At 41.8% G+C, this 18,348-nt stretch overlaps 1 protein-coding gene across 4 annotated transcripts in view; it reads right to left on the reverse strand.

The window, feature by feature from the left end:
• Nucleotides 1–18,348, reverse strand: part of COL4A6 (collagen type IV alpha 6 chain) — a 445,180-nt gene that overhangs the window by 144,533 nt on the left and 282,299 nt on the right. For all 4 annotated transcript variants that reach the window (XM_063937284.1, XM_063937285.1, XM_063937286.1 and 1 more), the window contains exons 5-6: nt 10,950–11,084; nt 5,343–5,387 (exon numbers count right to left, since the gene is read on the reverse strand). In XM_063937284.1, coding sequence (XP_063793354.1) covers nt 5,343–5,387; nt 10,950–11,084 — 180 coding nt within the window. The remainder of the gene's footprint in view (nt 1–5,342; nt 5,388–10,949; nt 11,085–18,348) is intronic.

An 18,348-nucleotide genomic window follows, 5' to 3' on the forward strand; every position in this document is an offset into this window, starting at 1 on the left:
CGTAGGCCGCAACCCGCAGGAGCAGTAAAAACTGCTCCCCGATTCCGCGGCGCTTCGGGGGGGTTCAGCAGGGGGTACAGAAGGAGCAGGGGGGTATTGGGGCGGATGGGAGGATTTTAGAGAGCCAAGTAAATATATTATGAGCTGCGGATCCCGGGAGCTCAGTGAGAACACAGCTTCTTCCTTCAGCTGCCAGACTACGCCCCCTTCTAACACCTTAAAAGATGCCCCTGCTCCTGGCGTCCTTGAACACCAAGGGTCTCAATACCCCCGAGAAGCGCTCATCTTTGTTCCGCTCTCTTCAAACTCTAAAAGCGGGAATCGTGCTCATCCAAGAAACTCACTTCAAATCCCGATCGCACCCATCCCTAACCACTAAACGCTACCCAACGGCTTTCTATTCCTCAAGCCAATCGAAACACAACGGGGTGGCCATTCTGATCCATTCCAAAATCCCATTTACACTACAATCGACTCACACAGACTCTGATGGCCGGTATATCATTCTGACGGGCATGCTCGGACACTTAGAATGCACGATAGCCACCGTCTACGCCCCCAACTCCGGGCAACCCTCTTTTTTTAATTCTTTTTTCTCAGATCTAAACAAAATCAGAAAAGGTTACTTAATACTAGGAGGAGACTTCAACACTGTCCCAGATGTCGACCTAGATAAATCCTCTGGCCAGACCCGCCCCCATCGAGACTCATCTTCACGCTCTTTAAATAAACACATCCGTGAATCTGGCCTCTTCTACGTCTGGCGTGCTCTCAACCCAACAGCCAAAGACTATACCTTCTTCTCGACCCTGCACCAATCATACTCTCGAATTGATCTTTTTTACTGCGGCACATTGCTCTCTCAACATGTACTAGACTCATCTATTCTCACTAACCCTTGGTCAGACCACTCCATTATCACCGCCACCTTTGACTTCCTTGACATCCCGACAACTCGCCCCAATTGGAGATTAAACGAAACGCTCTTAAAAATCCCTCAGTTTCAGGAAAAAATCACTCTAGCCCTAGCTGACTACTTCTCCTTAAACATGACCGACTCCACTTGCACCCCGCTAATCTGGGAAGCCCACAAAGCCGTAATTAGGGGACACATCATCAACTATGCGTCATATGGGAACAGGGATCGCAAACAAAAAATATCATCCCTCACAATTGAGGTCCACAACTTAGAAACACTACATAAGCAACAACCCTCGCAACCTCTTTATTCAAAGCTCACATCCACCAGGGCAACTTTAAACGCTTTACTGGCCGAAAAAACCGAGCACTCACTCCGCTGGCTGAAACAAAAATTCTACGAAAAAAGTAATAAAGCCGATTCGCTCTTGGCCGGCAGATTGAGGGCTCGGAAAGCGCACACTGCTATCCCGGCTGTTAAAGACGAGTGCAACTCCCTCCAGTACAACCCAAAACTATTAACTCTCTTTTTCGGACGTACTATGAGCAGCTCTACAATTTGCCAGACACCTCCTCTTCATTAGACCCGACCCACCCCACGGTCTCAGAATACTTAGCTTCCTCAGATCTACCCCGAATAGACGCCGACACCTCCACGGCCCTTAACAAACCCATCACCCCCGAGGAAATAACCCTTGCCATCGGTAGTCAGAAGCCATCTAAAGCGCCGGGCCCGGATGGCTACCCAATGTCATATTATAAAACTTTTCAACCTGCATTACTTCCCCACCACACGTCAGTATTTAACCTTATTCTGGATGGGTCCCCCTTCCACCCCCACACTACCAAGGCCGTCATCCCCGTGATCCCAAAACCCAATAAAGACCCCCAGCTTATTTCTAACTACAGACCCATATCACTTCTAAACTCGGATTTGAAAATCTTCGCCAAAGTACTAGCTAATAGACTTAACCCTATCCTCCCCTCACTCATACATCCTGACCAAGTGGGCTTCGTTCAATCTAGACAGGCACTCGACATCACTAGGCGTGTCGTGGATATTATCGACCACATCAATCTCCACAAGATCCCGTCCCTGACTCTTGCCCTAGATGCAGAGAAGGCCTTTGACAGAGTTTCTTGGCCCTTTATGCGACAGACTTTACAACGTTTTGGCCTCCAGTGTAGATTCCTTCAAGCCATACAAGCCCTATACCAGAACCCCTCGGCGTCGGTTCTCTCCAACGGCTTGCTATCGGATCCCCTCAAAATTTCGAACGGAACACGACAAGGATGCCCATTATCTCCTCTCATATTCGCACTCGTCATTGAACCCCTTGCAAACCGCATGCGGTCCAACCCTGACATCACGGGAATCCAAGTCAACCATACTCAATACACCATCTCTCTCTTCGCCGACGACATCCTCCTGACTTTGACAAACCCGACTATTTCCCTCCCGAACCTCTTCCAAGAACTAACCACATATGGCAACCTCTCGGGTTATAAAATTAACGAGACAAAATCCGAAGCCCTCTCTTTGCACATCCCCAAACTAACTAAATCACTACTACAAAAGAACTTTCATTTCTCTTGGCGCAGATGCTCCCTCAAATATCTTGGGATCTCCATCACCAAATCCTACAGCTCTCTCTACAAGGCTAACTACCCCCCCCCCCTCATCACATCAATCCTTACTGATATCCAACAATGGGAATCTTACTTTCTCTCCTGGGTGGGACGAATTAACGCTATAAAAATGAACGTCCTCCCCAAACTTCTCTACCTGTTCCAGACACTTCCAATTGCGGTGCCCTCCCGGACTCTTAACAATCTCCACTCTTCCTTCTGTAAATTTATTTGGGCCCACAAAAAGCCTAGAATCCGGCAGGATATCTTAGCTAAACACTCTCAAAACGGCGGTCTTGGCCTTCCCATTCTCCAACGCTATTATGACGCGACCAGATTAAGCCAAATGATTGCCTGGCATTCCCCAAAACACACTAAAAGATGGGTCGATTTGGAGAGCGATTTGACGGGACTCCCATCTATCTCTCACTTGCCTTGGCTCTCTAGTAAACTACACATCCCACCCCACCGCACCTCACCCGCAATAGAATTGACTATTACACACTGGCGGAATCTGAACAAAAAATTTAAATTATCAAACCACCCCTCCCCTTTGACTCCCATCTGGAGCAATCCAGCATTTACCCCGGGACTCTCTCGGGAAATGGCCCGCCCCTGGATCTCGGCAGGAGCCACCAGAATACACCACTTCACAGGGACGCACTCCATTAAGTCATTCTCTGACCTACAAACTACACACGACCTGCCTAACTCTCTGTTCTATCAATACCTACAAATTTGCCACTTCCTCTCCTCCCTACTGTTAACGTTTCCTCTATCGGCCCCCACACCTCTCGAGAGGCTCTGTATTTACAACCCCACCAGTAGAGGCACCATCTCCCTCCTCTACAAAACCATCCTCAGCCCTACACCCCCGCCTCTCGAGCCACACGAGCTTGCTTGGGAGGCTGACATGGGGTGTCACTTAGAGGACGAGGGTTGGGACACAATCCGCACCGCGATTGCACAATGCTCCATCAGCGTGGCCATCCGTGAAAACTCATACAAAATATACACTAGATGGTACCTAGTACCGGACCGACTGCATAGGATTTACCCTAACACCTCCAACCTTTGCTGGAGGAATTGCGGTCACATAGGCACGTTCTATCATGTTTGGTGGACCTGCCCGGTGATTGTTCAATACTGGGCAAAGGTCCGCAAGCTTATCTCACGATTAATCGACTTACCAGCGCCCCTATCGCCCGCGAACCTCCTCCTCTGCTCTCCGCCCGACCACATCTCTAAAGACTCTAAAAACCTGGTTCTCTTTATATCTTGCGCAGCAAAATACCAAATAGCAAGTAAATGGAAGAACCCCGAAGCCCCCAGCAGCCAGGCACTCACAAACAGAATCTGGTTTGTTGCAAACATGGAATACATCACTAGTCTTCGCCAAAACACAGTTAAAAAGTTTCACTCCACCTGGTTCCCATGGTACAGATTCCATGACCATCCCCTCCCAGGACTAAATTAATTAAGGACCCCACTCCGCAACTATTGCCCCTCCCCCTATTCCCCCCCCCCCCTTTTTTTTTTCTCCTTTCTCTTCTTTTTCTTTTCTTCTCTTCCCACCTAACCCCTGGACCCACGTCCCTTTACAGAAACCGCTCAATTCCCTTATTCTCATCCCTCCTACATAGCACTGGACCCTTTGGTTTCCAGTTTTTCGTTTCCTACAGAACTTCTATGTCATTCGCACCACACTCTTTTACCGCTCTCTTAGAGAAATTTGTTGTACTTATCACCATTCTGGCTTTACAGCCTCCTGTTTACTGTTTATATACTAGCAATTGACTTGTATGTTTCTATCTTCAAATAAAAATTTATATGATGAGAAAAAAAAAATTTTTAATCACAAGCCGTGCACAGCTGTGAATCACGTGACTTATCAGCCCTATTATCATTGGAACTATAAGAGCCTCTTAATTGAGGACAATGATACATTGTATTGGACTGATTTGAGGCTACATGGTGCAATGAGAACATAAGAAAAGAAGTGTTACATGTTCCCAGGTCGCACGAACAGATTCTAATAATAATACCATGCACAGGTTTTAACAGTATATGAATATATGTGTTCTATATGTTTTGTTATGTGAAAATAAATATGTTTTTTTAACTTATTACACATGACCGTTCAGAATGTTTTATATTAATATACATTTATGAATTTAAGAATTTAATTATTTAATTATTTATTTATTTATTAGTGGAGTAGCGCATCCCTAAATCTTTCCCTTTTTTCCTCTTCAGACTCTAACTCCATGTTTAGGGATTCCCGAGATTGGAGCTTTTCGTGTTTTTTTCACTGACGGCAACCCATAATACTGGAAGCTCAGGAAGTGCCTCCACACTGACTCTTCTAAACAAGTCTACCTGCAGAGAATGTGTGCTAAATAATATGACTACATTATTTAAAAATAAAAAATAAAAAAAACATTTTATTTACATGAAATACAACAGAATTTGCCACCTACTTATCTATATTAAGTACTGACTCCACTCTGGACTACCACAGCTGCAGAGAATATCTGTAGCCAGAGACAGTGCTCATTGTGGAGAGGCACCTTTCCGAACTCCCTGTATAATTGACCTTACTAGGAATGTTGGCTAAAAAATGTCTTGCAACAATATCCTCCATTTGTTATATATACAAGAAAACAGTCATAAATAACCATATAAAAAAAACTAGTATACAGTATGTATGCACTCCTGTCTATTCCACAGTGCTGGACAGTAGGAGTTATACTGGCTACAGACATGGAATTACAGGACGGAAACACATAACTTACCGGAATTCCATTGCCACCTTGGAACCCTGAGACACCCATAGGACCCTGTGAAAAAATAGAGAGGGTAATCATTTTCTCTAACCAATGACAGAAGGAAACAGTATCATACCACTCAATTGTTTTGTTAATTGAAAGAATAAAATAATGAACAAATGTATTTTTTTCAGAACATCATTAGCCCTTGAAATGTATTACAGGTTGAGTCTCCCTTATCCAAAATGCTTGGGACCAGAGGTATTTTGGATATGGGATTTTTCCGTATTTTAGAATAATTGCATACCATAATGAGATATCATGGTGATGGGACCTAAGTCTAAGCACAGAATTCATTTATGTTTCATATACACCATATACACACAGCCTGAAGGTAATTTTAGCCAATATTTTTTATAACTTTGTGCATTAAACAAAGTGTGTCTACATTCACACAATTCATTTATGTTTCATATATACCTTATATACACAGCCTGAAGGTCATTTAATACAATATTTTTAATAACTTTGTGTATTAAACAAAGTTTGTGTACATTGAGCCATCAAAAAACAAAGGTTTCACTATCTCACTCTCACTCAAAAAAGTCCGTATTTCGGAATATTCCGTATTTCGGAATATTTGGATATGGGATACTCAACCTGTATTAGTCTCAGGAGATGATGTTTGGAAAATTCCTTAAAATGTGGTCATTTACAATGAGCTGAGCATAGCTCAGTTTTTACTTCAATCTTAAACCATGTCCCATTTTGTCACATTCTAGACCTAATTTATTAACATTTATTTTGCACAAAAGCAACCAAACATATCTGACAGCAGCAGCAGCAGCTCTTACAGTCCCTTTGAGAGTCTCATGGTTGGGGACCCCGGTGAGTCTGCTTGATGTTTTAAAATGGCAGCCATTTAAAAGGGTTTTGCCTTTTAAATGATTGCCACTTTAAATAATCAGCAAACTTGCCAGGATTTTGCAAGAAATTTTGAGACTTGACAGTTTTTCTGTAAATAGAGAAACAAGCCTCATGGGGAACTTTAAATTCCTTTTGCCACATGTAGTGAATTACATAGAATTCTGTACCAATAAATGTAACTGTTTTGAATTTGCATCATGCAGCTTCAAAGATAACACATCCTTTTATACTGTTGGGAAAGAAGCTTCCAAAATGAAGGAGAAGATTTGAAACCCTGATGTTTCAATGGGGAGACTAACACTTGGTGCTGAGAAATGTCAGATTGGAGTTCAAATAACCACATACTCATTGCTGGATAAGGAATGACTTAGAAAGGATTTCTAAACATCCATGCTTTCTAAAAGTGTGGTTTTCACCTAGGTTCACATTGTCTTCTGGGAGGAAGTCAACTCTGTGTGGGAGAACCAATCACAAGCCACAATAAAAAAAGGCTAGGAAATACTGTAGCTTTAAGATACAATGGAAGGGTCCGATATTGAACATGGTCCTCCCGATGGACAAATCATAGAAACTTCTGATTTCCAGATAGGCAAATGATTATCTTTGGACACCATAAAGTCTCCTGTCTAAATTGCTTAAATGACAAAAGAGATTCCATTTTATATATCTTCTTCCTGAAGAGTACAGCACAGGGGTAGGAAGGGGCCATCCTTTTTGTGGGGTTCACTACGATATGCCGGCGGTCGGGCTCCCGGCGACCAGCATACCGGCGCCGGGAGCTCGACCGCCGGCTTACCGACAGTGTGGCGAGCGCAAATGAGCCCCTTGCGGGCTCGCTGCGCTCGACGCGCGACACACTATTTTATTCTCCCTCCAGGGGGGTCGTGGACCCCCACGAGGGAGAATAAGTGTCGGTATGCCGGCTGTCGGGATCCCAGCGCGGTATACTGTGCGCCGGGATCCCGTCAGTCGGCATACTGAAGCCCACACCTTTTGGTGTACCATAAACAATTTCAATAGAACAAAAGAACATTTACTGCAAGAGCAGTGGTATAAGACCATACAAGCAGTGGCGTGTATGAGCTAGTATGGGTTCCCTTTTGCCTGGGAAACAGAAAGCAAAAAGCATTTCTCAAAATGAAATAGAATTATTCCACTAAACCAATTGATCTGTCAGAGACAGAGAGCCATCTCAAATGTATTGCTCACTTAGTAGTACCGGGGGTATGGGCACAGCATAGTCATCAGACTTAAAGAACTTTGCATTGACTAATCACAAGGACTTTCTCATATTTTATAAATTGTTACCCTTTTAGGGCTTAGAAACAGTTTCTGTTGATTGAAGCCAGATACAAACCTTCACGCTTGAAGGTGTCAGGTATGATTCTGGGGCCTGAATAATGCATTTCTCCCCAGCTAGCTGGGAGATAAATTTCTGTATTTAAAGTGCCACACTAGGATTTCCCTTTGTGCCATCCAGAGAGTCATCCAGCGATCTAGACAGTCAATGCTTAGTCACACATGCCCTGCTAGCCAAAATCCTAGCAAGAGCTTTCCAGTCTGAGGAGAGCTGTAAATATGTAAATTAAATCATATGGCACTGAGTTACGTGTGAACTCCAATAATTTTCTCCACTACCCAAAAGTGCATGAAAAGTTCAAAAATGCTAGTCCCAGTGTTGATGACTTAAGGATATATAGCCTAAAAGACAAATGTCCTTTGGCTGAAGCACTTTGATATAGTTCACCACCTATATCAGCTATATTCAGAGAGCTAGTGGAACCTCTTTTTGAATCACAGGCTGCTATTTCTGGGTGTATTGCACAATTGTTTGTTTCAGATTTCTCTTTATTTGTAGTCTGAGGACAGAATCATCAATATAGGACAAGCCTTCTTCATGCATGCCCACCAGTTGTGGTTTGGCGTCCAGAGGAGATAGATCTTGGATATCCCCTTGCAATATCCTCCAGAAAAGAGGGTACTGTGTCAATCAGAGATGGTAATACTGGGCAACCTACCTCAGGGTAGCAGATTACCTAGAGGTGCTCGAAAACTGGTTATGGTAATTTCACCAGCTGCCCAGAAAAGTGTGCTCCAAAGGTGTACTCGGTTGAGTTCCCCTTTTTGTTTAAGGAGAAATGACTGCATATCATGAGAATTGATTGGCTAGATGACACACTATAAAAAGAAATGGATACTGAATATTTCTTTAACTTGCAGCCCATATGAGAGAACACATTTGTAAATGTTTCTACTCCACACTTTCATACAAAACAATGGTCTATTTAGAGGATCCACTATTTTATAATTGTAATACAAGCACTGTTCTCTGCTGACCTCCTTGTACCTACCATAACATCTCACTGCTTTACATATCTACTATGATACAATGGCATCTTACAACATATGGAGTTGTATATTTTGTTTTACTATTTCATCTCTTGTATGTAATTTCTTCATGACACAGGTACAACTGGTGAATATAACTCTAACAAAGATATAAAAAAATAATTGATCTCATGTATGACATATAATTTACTACAGTATACCTTTTTATATCAGTTAGAATGATACAGGGCTAGACTGGCCATCTGGTCATTCTGGCGAATGCTACAAGGGCGATGGCCAGATGGTCAGGTCCAGCCAAGCAGCAGATACGGCTGTCTACTCATCAGGAGGTGTTTATTTAAGATTCGGCTGCTTTGTGAAGTCAAGATGTCATGATGGACAGCCGTGAATTTCTATTTGGTGAGACACAGTCACTGGCACGAGAGTGGCGGATAGATCCCTTTCAATTAATGTACCCTCCTGACATCATCAAACCACATGATCAGACCACGTGACCGCAAGTAAACTCCCGGGCTCCTGCAATTGCAGCATGGTAGCTGTTTCCTGGGCTGCCTGCAAATTACATACCCATAGCTGGGCATAGTTTTCCTTGATTAGTTAAGGCTGGCCTGTGGATGCTTGCAAGTTGCAACCACCTGCTTGAAAGTTACATCCCCTGGTCCAGAGACTGCATTGCGGTGTACTGCAGTAGGATACACTAAGGTAAGAATCTGGTGAAGCTGGGGGGTAGGTCAGGCAAGCACTGGTGGCAGTAGGGACACCTAGGAGGCCATGTGGGTAGCATGCTGTGGGGGGAAGAGGGCAGGACAGGGAGATACTGGGGGCAATTGGGGTACACAGGTGGCCATATGGGGTAACATGTTGGAGGAGGGGGGGGGAGGGGAGGCAGAAAATTGGGGACTAATTGGATAGATCCAAAATGGTGCCAAAAAAATCAGATATCCCTGTCTGTATCATTCTTGCATCTATCGCCTCTGCTTGGGGACACTTTCCTCTGCACCCCCATGCTCATTGCTGGACTCACATTTATGCTGCCCACATCTATGGTGAAGATCAGTGTTTTAATTGTTAACATGGTTTGGTTCTCATATTGCCCAGGAACTAGCATTTCTTTCTGTTTGGTGCCTGATGTGTTTCTGCTTGTGCTGTGCTGATGCTGCCTCCTTACTGGATTTTCATGGATTTCACTTTACCTGGCTGCCTCACTTGGTGCTCTGTATAGTGTGATGGTTCAGAAGGACTTGCAAGGATCTCGTCCAGTGCCATATGCTGTGCATGCATGCTATATCGCCACGTGGTGCAGGACATGCTTCATGTGGCTCTATCCAGACAGGGTATACCGTATTACTACAAACTTATCAGTTTTTCTATGTTTGCCTTGGGTCATTGTATGTCTTATCTTCCACAGTGTAACCTTTCTCAACTGGTATGCTATTGGATGGGATGAACATGACATGACGGTGATGTTGGGACCCTACTCCTAGTGTTAAGTCGCTGCAATTACCCCATATTGTGTCATCTCTTCTATTCCACCCAGGGAGATCCTGCGTAATGCGCCTAATGCTGCCTTACTTGGTACCTTTGTGGGTGTAGAAGTATATAACCCATGCAACCTACCATGCAACCTAACGGCCGGGTATTTGAATGCCGTAATTTGTGTATTGATTGGATGTTTATGGCGCCTCCAGCTCACTTACAGTGTCTGTATAGCACCTGATGAAAAATGATGTGGAGCAGTTGAAACAGGCTGTTGGGTATCTGCCGTTATTGCCATTTGCTGTAATGTGACAGACTTTTCAATAAGTTCTTATACTTTTGAATGTGAGTGCTGGCCCTGCATTTTTTCTTATGAGGAGGAGGAGAGTGCAGTTTAATATATATATATGGGACATTGAGATCCAGAGCTTATTGCCTATTAAACCAATTGTTATACTGGAAATCCCTTTTGATATGTTTGATGTACATATAGTGAAGATTAAAGATGCAAAAACCTGGAGGATGTCATTAGTTTCTTACCCATGTAAAAAAAGATTAACATTTAGGGCAAAAGAAGTTTGAATTAGCACTAATAACCTGAAATTCCGATAAAATTCTAGGGTTCACTTACGCCATATAGATTTCCCTATATACATTATTCCTCGAAAGGTTACTGAATTCCCTTCAATCCCTCTAAAGGTTGTCAAAAATCCTGGGATCAATCTGTCTAAAGTGGAGAGATATGGATCTTAACTTCTCAATTAAACCTATGGTGGGTCTGTGCTCCCATTGGTTGAAGGAGAAATACCGATATTTATAGAAAATAAACAATACTTTATATTTCTGAATTAAACTGATATAAAGGCACATAATTAGACATACCTGGTCTCCCTTTGGTCCAGACGGTCCTGCTAATCCTTGAGATCCTCTTTCACCCTTTGATCCAGTAACTCCGGCTGGCCCTATAAATCCTGGAGGCCCTGCTGGACCCTGTTGCCCAAGTTGACCTGGGCGACCCTATCAAACAGAACAAACAGCTTTTAAAAAGATTTAAAAAACAAACAAACATTGATTTTATCAAGTAACACACGGCTTACACAGCAAATGGTGTACAATAACTTTATAATTATACTAAACAATAAAATACAAAAACATCAGGTAGAACAGGTACAGAAACAAAATAAATGTTATAGCAGTAACACTGTGATACCCCTTTCACAAGAGCAGCAAAAACACTGGTTTCTGAAATTGAACGCGCATTGACCTGGGATTCTCGTACAAACTACCCTGGACAAAATCCCTGGTCTCCGATCCTGATCTTTACCAGGGTTGGGCTGAAACCCTGGAATTTGCTGGCTTGATAGACCCAGCAATTTGACGAGTTGCATGTATGAAAGGGGTATGAGTAACTCATTTACAGTTGAATGCATTTTGCACCCAAAAAGTATACATACAAATTTTGATGTACAAAAAAAAAAACACTGTAGTTACATGTTTATGTTAAGTTGCATGTACTTCAATATGCACTCACAAAAGTTTACCTCTATGGAGTAATGGTTCAGTGGCCATTTTACCGGTGATTTGTACATGTAGAGAAGTCAGCAGAAACATGGCGAGGACACCATGTTCTCAGAGACCTGTGCATGCGCAGTAGACTATGGCACAAAGCCATACACATGCCTCTGATGAAGCTGGCATATCCAGTCAAAACGCATTTAGGCAGAGTCACCTTTTGAGGTACACCTGAGAAATGTCATTCCTATCTCTCCTCACTGATTTTAGATATTGTGGCCCTGCATCTAAATGGTAGAGGTTACCTGCCGAATGATACTCCTAACAATTCTCATCCGCAATAATTACTGGCATCTTACACTAAAGGCTCTCTGGGTTTCCATAGTGACACATATTTCCACAGGCTGCAGCCACATTCATTAGTCAATGTGGCTTCACTATACAAACCATTGCTTTGTGGCATTGTTCAGCAAAGTGGAGCCACAATTATGTTACTCTCCATGAATCCTGTCAGGAATGTATTGAGACATTGCAGAAGAATAGGTAATTATATCTAAGACATTTGTTAGTGTTATGCACTAATTGAACGGTAAGTCCACTGCTGACCATATGTTCCATGACAGCATCTAGCCAACAAAAAGTTGATAACCAAATTATGGATACAGAGAACAGTCACGGTACTGCTCATATAGAGCTGGCTTGCTGAGACTAAAATGTACTTTTCCAACGATCTATGGGCCTAATTCAGACCTGATCTCAACAGCAAAATTCTTCTCTAATGGGCAAAGCCATGTGCACTGCAGCTGGGGCAGATATAACGTGCAGAGAGAGTCAGATTTGGGTGGAATATTTTGTTTCTGTGCAGGGTAAATACTGGCTGCTTTATTTTTACACTGCAATTTAGATTTCAGTTTTAACCCACCCCACCCAAATCTAACTCTCTCTGCACATGTTATATCTGTCCCACGTGCAGTGCACATAAGTGGTCATTCAGAGTTGATCGCTAGCTGCATTTGTTTGCAGCGTATTGATCAGGCTAAAAAACGGCAGTTCTGCGCATGCGTATGTGGCGCACGCGCGTCGTACGGGCACAACGAACTATGTAGTTTTGCACAGGGTCTAGCGAAACATTTCAGTCGCACTGGTGGCCGCAGAGTGATTGACATTGAGTAGGCATTTCTGGGTGTCAACTGACTGTTTACAGGGAGTGTTCGGAAAAACGCAGGCTTGCAAGGAAAAACGCAGGCGTGGCTGGGCGAACGCTGGGCGGGTTTGTGACGTCAAAACAGGAACTGAACAGTCTGAAGTGATCGTAAGCGCTGAGTAGGTTTTGAGCTACTCTGAAAACAAGGAATGGAGGACTGCGCTGTTATGCCTCGCCTGATCAACTTAAGCTGCTATGGAGTAGGGGAGAGGATTTCCACTATCCTCACAAAAGTGCAAAGAAAAAAAGGGGGGATGTCTCCCAGCGCTAGCGTTATCAGGTGTGTAATAAGTGCTAGATGGCAATATCTACTTGTGGAAATTAAAATCACTCAAACATCAATGTAATTTCAAAATAAAAGTAGTATTTTATTAATCTGGCACAGGATAAAAAGTTCTTTTATACAGTAGACCCTAATATGGAGATCCTCACTATTATCAAAAATTATATAAAATACTTAAGTGATCCTAATACCGGTATACTCAATACAAACAAAACAATCACATACAACAATGAACATATAAAACCAGTGATACGCTAAAGTCGCGGTTTATTCACTTGGTGAGTACTTGTAATCCTCAGGTAAATATAAGCATGTGGGAGTAGGTACTATAGCATAGTCATCTATCATGCATGGAATTAGCCCAACAAATATTCTGGTTAATACCAGCCAAGAGGTATAAAGTCCTTCCAAGGTAGGAGTCAGCAAATCATTAAAGCAGGGATCGTCAGCTCCTAAATGTAAATGTCCAAAATGCTAAAAGCACTCTCTTCCAAGTCACAGGAGGTTGTAGAACGGGTGTCTGCCGGCAGACATATGTAATAGCTCCGCAATCTACTAGTTTCGCCTGACACCGCAGGCTTCCTCAGGATAGCCGAGCTGTACCGATATCCCGTTCTTTATCCCCGCCTGACGTAGCAGTCGTCATGGTAACCAAATCTCCTTCCGCGTTTCATACGCGTACGTTACCATGACGACCAAACCTCCGTCCACGTCCTCAGTCTGTTGTACAAGTAGTCATTTGTTGGGCTAATTCCATGCATGATAGATGACTATGCTATAGTACCTACTCCCACATGCTTATATTTACCTGAGGATTACAAGTACTCACCAAGTGAATAAACCGCGACTTTAGCGTATCACTGGTTTTATATGTTCATTGTTGTATGTGATTGTTTTGTTTGTATTGAGTATACCGGTATTAGGATCACTTAAGTATTTTATATATTTTTTGATAATAGTGAGGATCTCCATATTAGGGTCCACTGTATAAAATAACTTTTTATCCTGTGCCAGATTAATAAAATACAGGTTGAGTATCCCTTATCCAAAATGCTTGGGACCAGACGTATTTTGGATATCGGATTTTTCCGTATTTTGGAATAATTGCATACTATAATGAGATATCATGGTGATGGGACATAAATCTAAGCACAGAATGCATTTATGTTTCATATACACCTTATACACACAGCCTGATGGTCATTTTAGAGAATATTTTTTATAACTTTGTGCATTAAACAAAGTGTGTCTACATTCACACAATTCATTTATGTTTCATATACACCTTATACACACAGCCTGAAGGTCATTTAATACAATATTTTTAATAACTTTGTGTATTAAACAAAGTTTGTGTACATTGAGCCATCAAAAAACAAAGGTTTCACTATCTCAGTCTCATTCAAAAAAGTCCGTATTTCGGAATATTCCGTATTTCGGAATATTTGGATATGGGATACTCAACCTGTACTACTTTTATTTTGAAATTACATTGATGTTTGAGTGATTTTAATTTCCACAAGTAGATATTGCCATCTAGCACTTATTACACACCTGATAACGCTAGCGCTGGGAGACATCCCCCCTTTTTTTCTTTGAGCTACTCTGAAACTGCACAAAAAAAGTTTGTAGCCACTCTGCGATACATTCGTTCGCACTTCTGCTAAGCTAAAATACACTCCCAGTGGGTGGTGGCATAGCGTTTGCACGGCTGCTAAAAACTGCTAGCGAGCGATCAAATCGGAATGACCACCATAGTTTTGCCCATTAGAGAAAAATCTATTTATCTATCTATCTATCTATCTATCTATCTATCTATCTATCTATCTATCTATCTATCTATCTATCTATCTATCTCAAATGAAAGTGTTACGCACATCTTTTGTACGTTACCATTAATTTCCAGGAAGATGTATTATTGTTTCAACCGAGAACTCTAATCACTAGCATGTATTTTGTTCATATAAAACTACAAAGAAAAAAGAAAACACAACAGCATGGAAAATGTGCGCAATGTCATGTAAATCATGTAATGATTCGGCAGGGGGAGCTCTACTCTTTATCAAGCCAGCGCAGATTGGAGGAGGTTATGCTGATAGAGGTTCTCACTTAGGCTTACAGTATTAGAAGCCACTACACTTGTAGAAACCTGCCAAGTCACACTTTATTTGCTCATTTCCTCGAAAATCTTCTGTTACTGGAAATCTAAATGTACAGTAGTCAGTGAAGGTATTTCTGCTATAGATCAAAGCACAATGTCACACAGTGAATAGAACAGGACATAAACTTTCACCTATCACCCAGGAAATCTCTACGTGAACAGAAGTTATTACATCTTTGCAGAGTACAGACAATACATATTTCTGTACATGTTATAGCAAAACTAATTTTATTTGTTGGCTTTAAGATTGAATAAATCAAAATGTTGAATACGACATTTCTGTCTCTCTCAGATCTTGCCTTGACTTCAACAGTTCCCTTTAACTTCCATGATGTTAATGATGTTTCAGTCACTAAGATTTTTTTGTTGTCCCTTTGGGCCAGATGCATAATCGCTTGTAAAGTGATAAAATGGAGAGTAAAAAAGTACCAGCCAATCAGCTTCTAACTGCCATTTTTCAAACACAGTCTGTGACATGGCAGAGAGAATATGATTGGCTGGTACTTTTTCACTCTCCATTTTATCACTTTTCAAACGATGATGAATCTAGCCATTTGTCTTTAATGTACCTCATATTTTGGAAATTCAATACAAATTACTGATGTTAAAAAAGTTATATATTTGTACTGCTTTCCTCTGCTTCGTAAAAGTCAACTATCTTTATTGTTAAGCCATCAGTCTCTGCATTGAGGATCCCATGATTGCTAAGAGTAGGTACAGCATCCTGAGAGGTTAGAAGGTCACAGTATATTTCTGCTGCTCCTACATTTATGGATGGTAAGAACTATAGATTATATAACTGTATCCATCTCATATTATTGAGATAACTGTTCTGTCAATCCTATAGTATTAATTTGGGATGCACACTATAGAAGGTCAATAACTTCCCTTTGCTGGCTCCACACAGATTTTCTTGAGATTTTAAAAGAACTTAATCAAGTTTATAAATGAATAATTTTTTTGCGGGGGGGGTAGTATATACAAATGACGATAACACATTACATAATATTAGTAGCTGCCACCATAAAGGTATCCTCAAATCATATTGCCACCAAACACTGATCAATGGGAACGTATCTCCTCCCGTTTAGTGATACCCCTTCTCACAATATTATTGATTACCTTTACTAACAGGCCCATTTATGAAACCCTATTAGAAAATGTAGCTGCAAAAATCCAGCAAAAATCACAGTTTTCACCAGTGAAAGGGTCATTTTAAGATCAGGGTTATTTATACAGCCCTTGACACTGGAGAAGCTAGTGAATTGTCTGACATTTACATAGCTAGCGGTGGATACTTCCGGCTCACATAGACCTCTATGCGGGAGGCGCAAACACCAAAAACTAAGGTTTTCAGGGTTTGCCCTGGATGCTCGTGCCATCTTAGATGGTGTGGACACCATTTACCATTGGTAAAGCACAATCAACAGAGAGCTTTATCATTTTCGAATACATTAAAAAGCAGAGAAAGAGTTTTCAATAGCACAGAGCTTCACGTGACAACTTATTTTCGGGACCACTATCCCAGCAAGCAAGCGTTGATAAACAGCTCAGAGAAACTGCATCTAAACAATGCAAAATAAATTGTTACTTATCATGCAAGAAATCCAATAAACAATAAGTTAGATTTGGGTGGGATATTTTGTTTCTGTGCAGGGTAAATACTGGCTGCTTTATTTTTACACTGCAATTTAGATTTCAGTTTTAACCCACCCCACCCAAATCTAACTCTCTCTGCACATATTATATCTGTCCCACGTGCAGTGCACATAGGTGGTCATTCAGAGTTGATCGCTAGCTGCATTTGTTCGCAGCGCATTGATCAGGCTAAAAAACGGCAGTTGTGCGCATGCGTATGCGGCGCACGCGCGTCGTACGGGCACAGCGAACTATGTCATTTTGCACAGGGTCTAGCGAAGCATTTCAGTCGCACTGGTGGCCGCAGAGTGATTGACATTGAGTAGGCATTTCTGGGTGTCAACTGACCGTTTACAGGGAGTGTTCGGAAAAACGCAGGCTTGCAAGGAAAAACGCAGGCGTGGCTGGGCGAACGCTGGGCGGGTTTGTGACGTCAAAACAGGAACTGAACAGTCTGAAGTGATCGCAAGCGCTGAGTAGGTTTTGAGCTACTCTGAAACTGCACAAAAAAAGTTTGTAGCCGCTCTGCGATACATTCGTTCGCACTTCTGCAAGCTAAAATACACTCCCAGTGGGTGGTGGCATAGCGTTTGCACGGCAGCTAAAAACTGCTAGCGAGCGATCAAATCGGAATGACCACCATAGTTTTGCTCATTAGAGAAAAATCTATCTATCTATCTATCTATCTATCTATCTATCTATCTATCTATCTATCTATCTATCTATCTCAAATGAAAGTGTTACGCACATCTTTTGTACGTTACCATTAATTTCCAGGAAGATGTATTATTGTTTCAACCGAGAACTCTAATCACTAGCATGTATTTTGTTCATATAAAACTACAAAGAAAAAAGAAAACACAACAGCATGGAAAATGTGCGCAATGTCATGTAAATCATGTAATGATTCAGCAGGGGGAGCTCTACTCTTTATCAAGCCAGCGCAGATTGGAGGAGGTTATGCTGATAGAGGTTCTCACTTAGGCTTACAGTATTAGAAGCCACTACACTTGTAGAAACCTGCCAAGTCACACTTTATTTGCTCATTTCCTAGAAAATCTTCTGTTACTGGAAATCTAAATGTACAGTAGTCAGTGAAGGTATTTCTGCTATATATGGGAACACCTGGACCAAAGCACAATGTCACACAGTGAATAGAACAGGACATAAACTTTCACCTATCACCCAGGAAATCTCTACGTGAACAGAAGTTATTACATCTTTGCAGAGTACAGACAATACATATTTCTGTACATGTTATAGCAAAACTAATTTTATTTGTTGGCTTTAAGATTGAATAAATCAAAATGTTGAATACGACATTTCTGTCTCTCTCAGATCTTGCCTTGACTTCAACAGTTCCCTTTAACTTCCATGATGTTAATGATGTTTCAGTCACTAAGATTTTTTTGTTGTCCCTTTGGGCCAGATGCATCATCGCTTGTAAAGTGATAAAATGGAGAGTAAAAAAGTACCAGCCAAT

This window comes from Pseudophryne corroboree, chromosome 8, assembly GCF_028390025.1.
Source record: "Pseudophryne corroboree isolate aPseCor3 chromosome 8, aPseCor3.hap2, whole genome shotgun sequence".
Classification (NCBI taxonomy): Eukaryota; Metazoa; Chordata; class Amphibia; order Anura; family Myobatrachidae; genus Pseudophryne; species Pseudophryne corroboree.